Consider the following 15,161-nt stretch of genomic DNA (forward strand, 5'->3'; position numbering starts at 1 on the left):
TAGCAGAGGTTGCGTCTAATGCAAAGCTCACTTTTAACTACTTCAACACTGAGGTGATTCCACTCATCAGTCCAAAGGCTTGGTAGTGGGCAGACAGCTACTGTATTTTCAACAGTTTTGATCTGTCATCACTTAAACTGAGGAAGTGGGAACACTGCAGCATCTGTAGCTGGATACTAACTTTTAACATTAGATATCCCAGTGTATTGTGCTGATAATGCAAATCTTTGGACCCAGGTAAAAATAAAAACCTGGCAGATTAAATTATTTTTCTGACAACTGGCAAATCCATATAAAAAAAACCAGTCTGGTCAAATACCAGCCAGGTGGTAACCCTAGTGTGTGCGAGGTGGGAGAGAATATGGATCACAGTTTCCAGAGTGGCTGTGCCAATGCTGTATTCACTTTTCCCACTATAACACCTGATCTATAACACCACTCCCCTGTCCCTGGGCTACCAAAACCATTTTAAAAACCATTCCTCCACCTGCTGAGGGGCAGGCCTCCCTTGCTTAGTACTGTTCCCCATGCCTTGCTGTGATTTAGCATAATGTCTGTAAACCCCTTCATACACTCTTCCACTCAGCTCTGGATCCGCCAGGTGGACTTCTGTTGACAGACCACCATATCCTGTGAAAAGAGATCTCTGCCAACTCCAGGTAGCACTTTAAAGCAGTACATTTGCAGAGATGTACACCACCATAGGATTTCTGAGTTGTGGTTCTTCATAGACTGTTGCCATTGTAGGGGTGTACGATCGATCACCAGCTGGAATGGGTGACCCCACAGGCATACCTACAATCCACTTTAGCACAAGGTCCTCCTTCTCCATCACCAAATAGGCAACTTCCTGGAGAGGAGAGGGGAAAGACAACTTCCTGCTAAGATAAAGGATAGGATGTTCCACCTTTTCCCCCACTCCTTGTGACAGTAAGGCTCCAAGGGCAACGTCAGATGTATTTGCAAAATGCAAGGTTTTGAGAACTTGTGGTGAAACCAGACAGGTTCCTGGGTCAGTCATTTTAATACCTGGAAGGCTTTGCCGTTGCTTGAGTTCAGTAGATTTTTCTTAGTGAGGTAATCTTCCTTGGAGATTGTTAAGGGGGCCTAAACTGTGGCAAAGTAGGAGATGAACTACCTATGGTATTCCGCTAGCCTCAGGAAGCGACATACTTGTTTCTTTCTAAAAGGGATTGGGTATTCTGACAAGGCCTTCACCTTTCCCAATGGGAGTAACCACCTCCCACCTTCACCACCAATAGGAGTAACACCCTCTGCCCACAATATATCCCAGGAAGTTTAATCTATGGTTGGCCAATTGACATTTAGTGGCTGTCAGACTGGCTTCCTGGAGCGCCTGTAACATAAGTGTGAGGTGCTTCCTGTGATCGTTCCAGGTCTTGCTATAAATGGGTCTCTTCCCATTGTGTCCACAGACTCCCCACTTTCTTCCTCCAGGGCCTTCCTGGGGCCTACTTCTATCAATTCCCCAAAACTGTCAGTCCTGACTAATTATAACAGGGCAGGCTAGATTCGTGGTCACCCCCACACGGGCCATGTCTGTGTGGTTCTGAATTGTTAACTATACCCACCTTGTGGGATATGAGGCATATATCCCCCAGAATGCACAGTGGAAATGTGGCATCTAATGGTTCTCCCTTGATGCCAGCCTGGTATCCTCTTGACCATCATCTGATTACACTCAGTCTATTAAGCCTTGGAACTGATCTCATTAACTTGCACTGGACCACCATTTTTTCTGTTCTCTTCTTACAGGCGCTAGATTCTACCACACAGACCTACCCATATTTGCAATCCATATTTGGGAAAACCTGTCAGAAACTGCCTAGCTGCCCACACACAAAGCAGTTACCTGAGAGTGGAAGGGTCTCGGCTGCTTATGCTCTCAGATTCAACAGTGTTCCTGTGAAGGAGCCTCTTACCAGGCTGGAACCTCCTTCCTTACTCATCTCTCCAGGAGCATTAACTCCTGAAGGCGCTCTGCTCAGTTGGTCTTCCTCCCCTTGGATAGGGAGGTTTCTTTCACATCACCCCTCCTTGCCCTTCCTCCAGTCACCTGAGTTGCTTGTGGCTGGGCTGTGTACCCCTCCCCGCAGTGTTTCTTGGACAGGCCCAATGATCAGTATATAGCTCTTAATCAGTGTCACTGCTTCTCACAGTCTCTGATCAGTGTCTGGATACTCATTCATACACTCCGAGCAGGATAACGTAGAGGAACTGTTCTAACATGATCTTCTCAGCCACTTGTACTCCCATTCTTTCATCAGACCAGAGCCACCACCAACAGTGATCCTTTAAAGTCTGGGCTACCACCGTGGGTCAAGCTCCACCCACAAATTTCTCTGCCTGCAACCCTCCTATAACATCACTACTGTGACTATAACAATTGCTTCGACTGAAAAGCAATAGAAAATATTTTTAGTTATTGTCAGTATAATAAATGTCTTGCATCCTATCTATTCCATTTCTTTTTTCCCTTCACTCTTCTGCACATGGTTCTCTGCTGCCTGGTTGCCTGACATCACCCTACATATCCTTTCTTGCTACTTGATTCTCTTCTCCCTTGCTCCCCTGTACATGCTGATCTGCTCTCTGTTCCTCTTCACCACCTATTGCCTGGCAATGATGCAGCTGGGCAGTAATTCCAAGCTCTCCTGGACACTGTTCCTTCCTAGTCTACTCAGTGAATACTGATGTCTCCTTTACCTATGTAGCGAAAGGCCTTTAGAGGCACTGGCTATACTCCCACCTAGTTACTCATTTCAAGTTGTTTATACAGGCCTCAAAGTGTGTGTTTGTAAAGAAGAACCTATCCACATATAGTAGTAGCTGAAAACAATTAAGAGAGTCAGCGCTCCCAAGCAAGAGTTCTGCACAGCTCAATCTGGGAATATCAGTATACAGAACACTAAATACAATGTTAAATGCAGTACTACTCATCCACAAAAAGATTAGCAGAGGACCATACAGAATGGGCTACAACTGAGATGCTACTTTAAGAAGAAGAAATACAATGCTGCCAACAATCTGCACAAAAGACTATTTCTTTGAATCAACATAACAAAAGTTAACAGAGAAGTTACCATTTTTAGTTCCAATGTGGCTATTTCAATTAGTAAAAGCAAGTGTGTATTCATGCTTTTGGAAAAAATGAGCCAATCTAGCATGCAATGGTCACCACTGTGACATCCCACCTAATCATCACCCTCTTCAGCTAGGTAAGTTACTATATTTCCAACAAAAAAGCTTTCGTTCTGACCTGTAGCTCAAAAATTACATTTTCAAGAGATACAAAGTATTGTCTTACCCTTTGAGAGTTTCTACTGCATTTGCAGCGGATGCAGGGGTGGCTCCAGGCCCCAGCATGCCAAGTGCGTGCTTGGGGCGCTAAGCCGCGGGAGGCGCTCTGCCGGTCGCCAGTTGGGCAGCAGGCAGGGTGCCTTCGACGGCATGCCTGCGGAGGGTCTGCTGGTCCCACAGCTCCAGTGGACCTCCCGCAAGCACGCCTGCAGGAGGTCCACTGGATCCGCAAGACCGGCAGAGCGCCCCCACACAGCATGCTGCTGTGCTTGGGGCGGCGAAATGTCTAGAGCAGCCCCTGAGGGGATGGTATGGAGTAAAGCATGGTTGCTTCAGGGACAGCATGAATTAATAATGGATGCAAAGTAAGTACAGGAATAGTGAGTACATTTATGCCCTTATAAGTCTGGATGTGAAAGTATTTCTAAATTGCATATTCTAACAAGCTGTCCCAAAGATACGTTATCTAATTCTTTAAAATAGCAGAATTTAAAGGTTTCTACAATTTCTACTGAACTGCATGGTCACATTGTGTTGAGCAGGCTGAATAGCAACTCCTAAAATCACAGGGACAGACTCTGGCCTATTGCAGTATCAGTGCATTCAGAGGTGGAATGGTTAGTGAAAAGGACTATGAGATGTTTTCCCCTTTGCTGGCACCAGGGCAGGATCTCAATTTAGCACTTCAGAGAGCGCCAGCAGCAGTGTCAAACTTCTTTATGAGAAGATGTGGTCTGTTGGGTAGAGTGAGGTGCGGGAAGGTGTTGGCTTTAGCTTTCTACTGGATATACTGAGGTCTGGAGCACATGCTAGCAGGTGCTGCATGCTGCTTCTTTTCTAGTGATCAGTGAAGTATGCCCTGTAGTGGACACCTCCATCCCCTTCTTCCCTGACTGATGGACCTTGTTCTGGGTGAGTGGTCAATATGGGTCTTCACCCTTCTGTGCTGCTCCAAAGCACCATCATGTAAGTGTAAGGTTTTGTCCACAGATATTAGATTTGGTAGTGAACTGATGGACTACCTGGCATGAACAAATTAATGTACTCTGAAAGACATATTCAGCACATCATAAACCCATTAGCCCAGCTATAATTGTCTCCTGCCTTTATAGAAAAAGAATTCTTAAATAACACGGAGTGAGGGGAGAGTATACCACACCATCCAATTCCTTTCATCCTGTTGCTGTGGAAATATGGAATTTTACAAGGCTCAATCTATTGCGCTGTGATTTCTGTAAAACAATACTTTCCTCTTCCCCATGGCCCACGCCAATACCTTAAGATTTAAAATCTCCACTTAACTCCCACAAGAGAAACCCTGTCTCCAGTTCACTTCCTCCTTGGAAGTTGTACACCTTGTGAAAACTATTACTGTACTTTCATTAACAACTCATTTTCTGTATTACTATTATTTAAATTATCTTTGCATTCTTCCCAGTGCATGGTTCATTCGGAGTTTTATCTTCCTAAAGCTCACCGGGGCCTCTTCCTCTGCTCTTGGGGTTCCCTGGGCTCGTCTCTCTGACTCATTTTTACTCCCTTTCAACGAACTCCAACCTTGATCCCTTTTTGAGTTTCCTCCATTTATCCTTGCTAATGTGATATTTTCCCCCCTTTACATGAGCCCTTCTTATCAGCCACATCTGTCCTCTTCCCCCTGCCATTTCCACTGCTGCACATTATACCACTCCTGTGCCATCCCTGTCACTCATGCACACACTCTTTCTGCAGGCTAAGTAACTACAATTGATTAAACCAACATTTCCTGTATTAATGGTGTTGGCAAAGCCATCTCTGATAGATAGTTTTAGTGATATGATACGTTCTGATGCTGCAAGGGCACATTTGACTGTGGGTTCTAATGAGTTTTTGACTGCAACACCCATTCCATGTTCACAGTGATCTTGTTTGCTTTTTCCATGCCAGAAAAAGGTGTCATGCATCTTGTGTTAGCTAGTCTGATTTCAGAGAAAGCAGCTATGTTGATTCCAAGCTTCTCCAGCTCTCTGTCACAGCCCACGTCCAGACTAACCCGCGGCATCGGCGGGTTAAAATCGATTGCTCAGGGATCGATATATCGCGTCTAGTCTGGACGCGATGTATCGATCCCAGAGCGTGCTTACATCGATTTCGGAACTCCATCAACCCGAACGGAGTTCCGGAATCGACACGGAGAGCCGTGGACATCGATGCCGCGCCGTCTGGACGGGTGAGTATCTCGATCTTAGAAATTCGACTTCAGCTACGTTATTCACGTAGCTGAAGTTGCGTATCTAAAATCGATTTTAATACCCTAGTCTGGACGTGGCCAAAGACAGCATAATTTCCTAGAGTCAATAACCTCCTCTAGATTGTCTGATATGCCCATGCACATTGTCCTCACATTCCAACAAGCAAGTTTGAAGAGGGCATCCATTGAACCTTCAGTGTGTATGCCTAGGCAGAAATAAAATAAAGAAGACGACTAACACTTGGAACCAGAGCTCTCCTCTCCATAGTACTGACTAGGCCCAAGATGTTTCGAAGGCAGCACAGTTGCAGGAGATGCCAGAGGGCATGGCTGAGTACCAGCCTCTTGATGTTTTCTCCATAAGGGATTTGGTTCAGGCTTTGTTCAACCAAGAACTAGCTGCAAGACAGCAGCACTAGATGGACGTTTTTGGACATTGCTTTTCATTCCAATAGGTAGCTGGCATACTCCCACGCATCGCCAAGCACTCAAATGCATGGCAGGTTGTACTGGATATGTGATACCAGTAGCCGGGCCTTATATGCTTGACCTGACAAACATTTCCTAACGTTACTTTTCTATGTAAACGATTGCTATCATTGTGACATGATTGTCAACTGAGCAGAAGAGAGAAGGGGGTGTTCACAAGACAATATCTTTGTTAGGAAAGATATGGTTCACAATATGAAAAGGTTTTAGAAACTATGCTCAAAATTTGTGCACACCACTGCTAGGTGTATAAATGTACAATGTTAGTTACAGCACTGAGGAATGTGAACCTATATAATTGTATGTTTAACTATATTTGTTACTTTGAATATAGTTAAAGTAGATTGAACATGCATTTGATTAATCATAAGCAAACTAGCCTTCTATAAGAAGTTACGAAAGAGTAACATTTTCATAACTGCCTTCAGAGCTGGGCAGCTCAAAAGCAGCGGCTGCTGGATGGGCACCCAGCTCTGAAGGCACAGCAGAGGCTGTTGGCCTGGTGCTCAGCTCTGAAGGCAGTGCCACTGCCAGCCGCAGTGCTGAAATTGCTTTCCTTGCTACCCTTGCTTCTCCACTGCTGCTGGCTGGGGTGCTGCTTTCAGAGTTGAGTGCCCGGCCAGCAGCCACCACTCTCAGCTCTGCCTTCACACAGCAGGGGAGCATGATCAAATAAAGTTGAGAACCACTGCTCTCGATAAATGTTCTTTTCTGAAGTGGTGATTTATTCCCTGTGCATTATTTCAGATGACCAGTACCAGTGTGTCCACTTGCGGGTTTAATCAACAAAATGAGTGATGAGAGGGCAAGATGAATATTTCCTGCATAATAAGGACTTAATACAAACATCATCAACAGTGTCCAGAACTCCACCTCTACTTCCATCAGAATAAACTATTCAAGTGCTGAAAAAGTTGCCAGCAGGTTTATCCTATTTTTTGACACAGATGCAGAAGTGTCCACTATAGGATCACAATGCAGAATAAACCAAGTTATGGAAGAGAAAAGAAACATTTTTCACAGATGTGTATTCACCACCTGATACCTCCATACAGTTTAATTACAACACAATAAAGCTACGCTGCACTCAAACTGAAAACAGGTGAACCTGAGCAACAATTTCAGCAGCTGTCTTAGATCATACTATACAGAGCCAATACAAATGTTCCCACCTCCAAAAACCATAGTATTAAGCACCAAATTAAACATGTCTAATTTTAGCTGTTGGATAATTCTGTATCTAGAGATTATACATGATAGTATTATAAGTGACTATATAGGGAGTGTACTGTATTTTTAATTTACAGGACTTGAGTAAGAAATTACCTCAATTTATAAATGGTGACATGAAGTGAAGCAACAACTGTATCAAGCAGAATGACTCAAACAATGAAAACAGTAAAGTACCTGCTAACAGTTCCGCAGTAATTTTTATATATCATATAGATACATGTTTTCACATATGAACAATTACTTTATATTTTAAGCCCTGTCAGGTAGGGCTTAGCTCATTAGTTTAAGCCCAAAGTAACTTGGGAGATCCCTACAACTAAGAGGAGTAATAAATTAGCCCTCTCTGCCCCCCTTCTTTTTTTAAAGAACACTCGAAGTCCACCGAATGGATCATACAGAAGGGTCCTCCTGCTTGCCCCCTGCTCCCTCTGGGGAGTAAACAATAGAGGAAGCAAAGGGCAAGCGGGAGGACACTTCTATTTGATCTGTTCAGTTGACTTTGGGGTGTTTAGGGGAAAAAAAAAAAAAAAAAAAAAAAGGCTGACAGGACTTCCTTTACTCCTGATTTCCCCGGGACAGACTGTACATAGCTGAGGCAGGATCTCTTTGGTGCCCTAACTATACAGTGTCATTTCTAAGCATACACAGAACAGTATGTGTCATTATTGAAACTTTCCATGCTCTATGTGTTTACAGTGTATTCAGGGTCTATGTTGAACTATAAAGCAGCAAATCTACAGGGAATCCCCTGAAGTTTCATTTGGGCCAGGAAATGGGAGCACAATGACTGGAGGGAAAATAGGACTCAATTTAAACACACATCTGAAGGGTTTATTTTGCTTTGTAATTGATTTTGAAAAGAGAATTAAGTTACTGAGAAGTTGTGTCTGCACATAGGACTCTTGTTACAAGACAATGCTTCAAAAGAGATTTCAGGGCCTGAATTGCTGTTGTTTAGTGTTAAATTAAAAAAAAAGTAATACTTCTGCCCATTTTATTTTGAAGATTTACAATTAGCTGTTGAAGACAGAATTGAGAGAAAGGATTTCCTGGTTATGTTCTCAGCTATGCCAATGACTTCCTGCAAACGTGGGCAGTTAAAAGAACAACTGGATGCACGTTTTTATTTTTTTGCATATTAAATATCTACTAATTTGAGTGCCCAATTTAAGACACATTGAACCTGGTTTTCAGAGAGGATAAGTGCATTCACAATCTTAAATAGGTAAGTGGAGACTCAGGTCCGGTCCACACTACAGTGTTAAATCGATTTAAACAGCGTTAAATCGATTTAACGCTGTACCCGTCCACACTACAAGGCACTTAAAATCGATTTTAAGGGGTCTTAAAATCGATTTCTGTACTCCTGCTCAACGAGAGGAGTAACCCTAAAATCGATATTACTATATCGATTTAGGGTTAGTGTGGACGGAAATCGAAGTTATTGGTCCCATTCTTTTACTGAGCTACCCAGAGTGCACCGCTCTGGAAATCGATGGTAGCCTGGGACCATGGACGCACACCACCGAAGTAATGTGCCCTAGTGTGGACGCGTAAAATCGATTTTATAAAACCTTTTTTATAAAATCGATTTTATTAATTTCGATTTTACTCTGTAGTGTGGACGTGGCCTCAGGTGTTTAGCATCTCTGAAAAGCAACCTGGAGGTGTCAAACTGAACAAAAAATTGACACCCTCTATGTTTATAAGTGGTGAGTCAGTTTCTTCACTTGTATCAATGTGTTGACTTTCAAATAGTAGTAATTCTGGAATTATACAGCATAGGCAGAAGTAGAGCAAACTTCCTCATGTGCACTGTGAATGTGCCTCAACCTTGACTCAGGGTTACCACCGCCAGGGATAAGAGAATCTAACCTCATTCCATCTTTGCTGAGGTTGTCAATAAAGGGTACTTGTTATTGTGCTAATATGACTGTGGCTTTTAGTCCCACGATTGACATTAAATCTTGAATTGGAATTTTAGTTCTACCTGCCTCTCTTAGCAGTCAGTTTTCCCCTGAACACCAGTCATGATTCATTTTTTGCCAATAACGTGATTTACTTAAGTAGCAGTTACAGTCTTACAAATTCACACTGTACACTTTTCCCTACCCACCAACAGGAGCACCAGTTTTTAGGAATACTAAAACATCCTTTTAAGAGTCTGAATTTTCTAAACTCGGCAATGTTCAGTCCATGTGAGCCACACACAAAGACAATATGAAAAATGAGTATGAGGAAAATATTGGGTAGAGAGGTGAAGTGGATTTAAAATGAAATAAAGCAGTAGAGGAGTCTAGCAAAGCAAAAGACGGTGCATTTGGCAGTAAATTTGAAAAGAATGAGAGGGTAACCAGAGAATAGCAGCAGGTAGTTGAAAATATCATATGAAAATAAATTCACAGTAACCAGAATGAGCCCCACAGTACCAGTATAAGTGACTCTACCCCTGAAGTAATTACACATTTTCACTCAAAAGGAAAGGCCACTGAAGTCAAAGGGAATCATTCCACAGCTGTAACAGGCTTTGGTTTAGGCCTGATATGTACATATTTTCTGATCCTCTTCTCCTTAATCCTCCTTATGCCTCCTCTCCTCCCATCCAGAATGAGAGTCGCCATGTCTCTGAACAAAATTACCCCTCAGTTCCTGTCCCCTACGATTCTGTGTTTTTACCTGTGTTCCCAGACTGCTTAAGCCTGTTCCACCTTCCTCCCACAACAGTGCATGAAAGCCTGTTTCAACATCAATAAAACTAAGAGCTTTTAGCGTAGCTCCTGCTGTAACAGGCAGAAAAGCTTTGAGTATATTAATACTAATGGAAAGGCAGTGAATTGAAAATGGGCTCAGGAACTCTGGGGCCATTAGAGTAATTGTGAGCAGTGAAAAATAAACACAGCTAAACATAAGGAAAAAATTTACTTTTATTTATTTAAGCTGTGCATAGGGAAGAGAGGGTAAGAAGCAATTGTTCCATGCAAATTATTTACAGACAAAATATAGTGTGATGCATGATAAATAAATAAGTAAATCAAAATAAAACACTGGTCCAATTTTAACTTCTGATGTTCAGATCACACAGGAACTCAGGAAATCTGCTAACAGCACATTTTCAGCAACAAATCTTGCCCTGGGAAAATCTGCCATTACAGGAATTAAATGTTTACTAATCTCCCAAACCAATGCTTGTACACCATTTGTGGTGTATTTGTGAGGACATTGCCAATTTAGAATTGCAACTATTCAGTCTGAAATTATCATCCAGGTATGGTAGAGAAATGTTTGAAAGCAGGAAATCAACTATTACTTCAATTTCCTTCAAATACTTAATATTTTCGTTTGGGGAAGTAACTTCTGCTTTATCATAATTTTTTCTATTTGCTTCTCAAGCATGAGCCATGCTCTTCAATTATTTTTAGTTGATTGTGTAATTATGAGAGAAAATGGGTTTTGGTTAGTCTGTGTTTGATCTGGTCTGGGGTTTTTTTGTTTTTGTTTGTTTATTTTTATAATAAGAATTTCATCTTACCTTCAGGAGAAGAGCCAGGTTTTTGAGAATATGCAGAGCTTATTTTACTTTTCTTGCTGCTATCACTGTTGACGGACAAGCTGGACTGAATTTTTCTGTGCATTTTTTGTGAAACAGGAACTGAACATTTTCTGTTATCTGTAGCTACATGTTTGACCCCGTTGTGAATTCCATTTCCATTACTCAGACCTGCATGACCATTCTGTATCTTGCCAGTTTCTTCCTCGCTCTTTTCCAATGCTGAAGTATTTGGCTGAGGAAAGCGTTGAGGTTGTGCTTAAAACCAAAAAGAGAAAGAGTTAATACAATTGTCAACTGGTATCTGAAAAGACTGAGACCTGACTGGGGACATAGCTATTTATTGCCTTTATTCAGTGACCAGAGAGAAAGTGGAAAAGTAAGTTAATGAAAAAAAAATTTCTAGACTAAAAATTATGGAGATTAGTGCAATTTAAACATTCATATAATGCCATAAATATATGACACTTACAAAGTCAAAAATAAGACATGGTCCTTACCCTGAACAGTTTACAACTCAGCATGCGTTAGAGGGAAACAGCAGGAAGAACAGAGAAGAAAGGAGAGAAGACCTGGGCAGATGGAAAGAAATGGGAAGAGAGGGAGAACAGGAAGCTGAAAAAAGGGAAGGAAGATACAGGAATGGAGAGAAAAGGTGTTAAAATGTGGTAACAGTAAAAAGGATATTGGAAGATAATGGGGCAAATGAGACAGAAGAGGAAAGGAAGGAGAGCAGGGGAATGAATGAGAGTATACAAGCATGACAGTACAGAAGTGAAATAGGAGGAAGGCAGCTAGGCGGTCGAAATATCCCAGATGACAAGGAAAGGGAGGATAGATAGACAGCAAAATTCTGAGCTGAAACCCGTGAAGGCCAATGTTTCTTGGGAAGGACTAAAGCACAGACTTTGGGGAGTGGGGCAGTTGGTTCAACTTACAGGCGCAGCATTTTCAAAAGCAATATGCCAACTGATCTGTCTGACAATCAACAACCCATGCTAAAAACCAGATCCTCCCAATTCAAAGTCACAATTTAAAAAATGTTTGTAATGGATCAATTCAAATTCTAACTGATACAAATTTAAACCTTCAAAAGAACAGTTGCCTAAACTGTGTCTAGGACAAACTAACACAAATTCACAATGCTCTGGTTAAGATTATTCAAATACTTGTTATAAAGTCCTACTAATAGGATGTCTATCACCGATTAAAAATTCTCTCTGGTCTAAAACTTGACATACAATATCTCAAAGAAGCAGAAAATATTTGTGGACAATATCTATGCCATGGATTTTTAAGTTTATATGTAAGGAAAAGAGCAGTTAGGGTTTTTAAATATGCTTTTTATGCTCCTAATTTTAAAAATGTTTGTGTTTTTAAATAGAAATATTAGTCCCTAGTGTGGACTAGTCACATTACCTTAAAAAATTGATACCTATGGAGTTTTAAAATGGGTGAAGTAACATTACAGTGACATAATGAGGTTTGATCATGTACAAAGCACCAGCTCGAGGCCACAAATGCACATACATGAGCACTGCAGAATCTAAAAACACTTCTAAATTCCAATCTTGCATAACAAAGAGTGGGCAGGTTCCTTTTATCTAGTATAGGTCTTCTAGGTGCTTCCCCTATACTGACACTGACTCAGTCTTTTCCAGATTAAATCTCACTCAGGCACCAAATCAGCCATTTTGCATTTAATGAATCACAATATCAGATTTCTTATTAACAACATTTCATCTAATTGAAATTAGATTATACTAAAACATACAGATTGAGATCAGGGAATAATTTTAATGTGCCCCTGAACCAGATGTTGTTTTCTTCCATAGTAATCCCAAATGAAGCTACTATAGCTAAGTGAACATTGCTAGGGCGATTTAAAAAAAAAAAAAAAAAAAAGGAGGGGTAGTGGTTTACTTTCTCCCTTCTCTTTACAAATACATTTCCCATTTTTCAGAATGTTTCTGCCTATCTCCGACACATGCCTGCCTCACTATGCTGACTCAAGATCAAAGCTTCAATGATAGAAAACAGTGGAATTGTTCCTATTACTTAACTACCTCCCCTTTCTTGGTCCTTCAGATCATGACTTAAAAAATTTACCAGACACTAAAATACTACCTGGAGGTCTAACCCTACTAAGACTGAGCAGACCAAAAATTCAGAGGGTGACAGGTTCACATGCACACAGTGGAGAGCTCCAGGGACACTGCCAGGTGAGAAGATCAGCTCCCTGTCCTCTTTTCATTCAGGAGAGGAGCCACAAGGTTTTGTCCCCAGCTTGGAGTCTCCACTTTGTATCAGCCTTCATTTAGTATATCTAATACATCTGAGGCCCAATCACCCACACTGCTGTAAGGGAAAAGGTCTGCAGTGTTGTAGCCATGTTGGTTCAAGAATATTAGAAAGACAAGATGAGGTAGTACCTTTTTTCTGGACTAACTTCTGCTGGTGAGAGAGATAAGCTTTTGAGCTTACACAGAGCTCTTCTCCAGATAAGAGACAAGGAGCTTCTCTCTCTCTTTTCCCCCTCATCTCCAGAATCTGCCTGATGGTCGAGTTGGCAGGCCTTCATTACTCTACATGTTGCCTGCTTCCTGGTCGGTGCAGCAATGGAGAGAGAGTGGGGGTGGAGGCAAGGAAGGCTCTATTATTCTACCAATCACCCTGCCTTTGTTTATTGTTACTTCTTCCTCTAATAGCTTTGCCAAGTGCAGCAGCTTGAAACGGTCCTCATTCCTGACCATTTCACTGTTGCCTGCAGGTTTGGAATAAAAATACTGAAATTGACTCATGTTTTGAAACTTGGAAGATCTAGGAACAACAGCACAAGCACTTAGGCTGTCTTCTCTACAGACTCAGGAGAGTCTTGTTATACATTCTGTTAACACTGAAAACTTGTCTCCATAACCATAAAAAGGTCTAGAAACAATTTTTGGGGAAAGGAAAACTTGGAAAGAACCCATCTGAAACAGGATTAGACAGGGAATTACAAATATACTTTAGGGAACAATCTACATAAATTTCACCTACATAATAGTAAAACTGTACACATATATGGTTAAGTTCATCCAATGGTCTCAAACCACTATCCAATTATATTAGTTCTATTTTGAAAATGGGGAAACGGAAACACATGTTAAATGGCTTGCTCCTGGTCCCACAGCAAACTATTAGCAAAGTAAGAAATAGAATTCCTACTTCTCAATTTCTAGTTGCTCTAACTAGAAGCATTATGTCCCAATAGTTCTTTTCCATCTCTAATGTATATAATTAGGAAAACTGAAGTGATCCTTTCCAGATCTCAGAGGAAACTAAACTTGCTTTGCCCACTCAGATTTCTGCTGGCATTTTGCTTAGAATGCAATGCTACCAAGTATTACAGCAGCACACCAATAGCCTAAGGTTGCTGAGGGAGTAGGCAACCTTCCTCAATAGATGAAAACAAGAGAAGAGGGTAAGAATTCTGTGTGTCTAGACACAAAATTACTAAAATTGACAGTTATGACCTTTTCCAAGCCAGCTAAATTGGTGGTGGCTTACAATTGTTTGTGCATATTTGGAGCTTTAGTACAATACAATAACTTGACAAATTATCCAATCTTCAAAATTATGTCTGTTTCTGTCAATTTCTGGGTGAATGGGAAGTCTTGAGGTAACTAAGCTATACTCAGTTATTTGTTTTAGCTTTATTTTATTATTATTTTCACTAAGGTTTTTTTTAATAATTCTGTTCTCGAAGTACCCTTACTTCGGCCTTTTAACATTAACATACAATTTTTTAGCTGACTGGCTTTACAGTATTCACATATGATATGTAGGTCAAATCTGAATAAAACCCCCAAATGTATTAGTTATCTCAATTTAAATTTATTTTAACTTTATTGATAATTTTTCACCAGGGAGACTTGAATCTTATGGTTAAAATACACTTGAAACCAATTAGGAACCATAGGACTGCATTCCAGCATAAAGAACAAAAGCACTTGACAGTTCTAAGATTAAGCCACAATCATTTGGTTTAAAACAGAAATATTTTACCTTTTTTAAAAAAAAGATTGTGTATATCTTAAAAAAAAAAAAGTAATATGGGAAATGACACAATGCTTCTTAAAACACAGTGATACCCAGGGACCCTCACTCTCCCTTTAATGATCCACTGCTCTCATTCAGCTGTCTTTCTTTTTTCAAATCTTTACATATGTGACAGCTCTCAAAAGTAGACCATAGACCATCTGGCACTTTCAGAGGTGTAACTTGTGCAAATTCAGCTCTACTGGGAACACAATGCTATCTTCTGCCTGCGTTATAAAAGATACAATAGAATATAGAACT

At 41.0% G+C, this 15,161-nt stretch overlaps 1 protein-coding gene across 5 annotated transcripts in view; it reads right to left on the reverse strand.

Annotated features, from left to right (window-relative positions):
- Positions 1–15,161, reverse strand: part of MDFIC (MyoD family inhibitor domain containing) — a 79,616-nt gene that overhangs the window by 15,450 nt on the left and 49,005 nt on the right. For 3 of the 5 annotated variants that reach the window (XM_050936356.1, XM_050936359.1, XM_050936361.1), the window contains exon 4: positions 10,803–11,078. In XM_050936356.1, coding sequence (XP_050792313.1) covers positions 10,803–11,078 — 276 coding nt within the window. Of the gene's footprint in view, positions 1–10,179; positions 10,414–10,802; positions 11,079–13,252; positions 13,552–15,161 lie in introns of those variants that run through there. The other 2 variants (XM_050936357.1, XM_050936358.1) reach the window with 2 other exon arrangements.

The sequence above is a fragment of the Gopherus flavomarginatus genome, chromosome 1 (genome assembly GCF_025201925.1).
Source record: "Gopherus flavomarginatus isolate rGopFla2 chromosome 1, rGopFla2.mat.asm, whole genome shotgun sequence".
NCBI classification, from domain to species: Eukaryota; Metazoa; Chordata; order Testudines; family Testudinidae; genus Gopherus; species Gopherus flavomarginatus.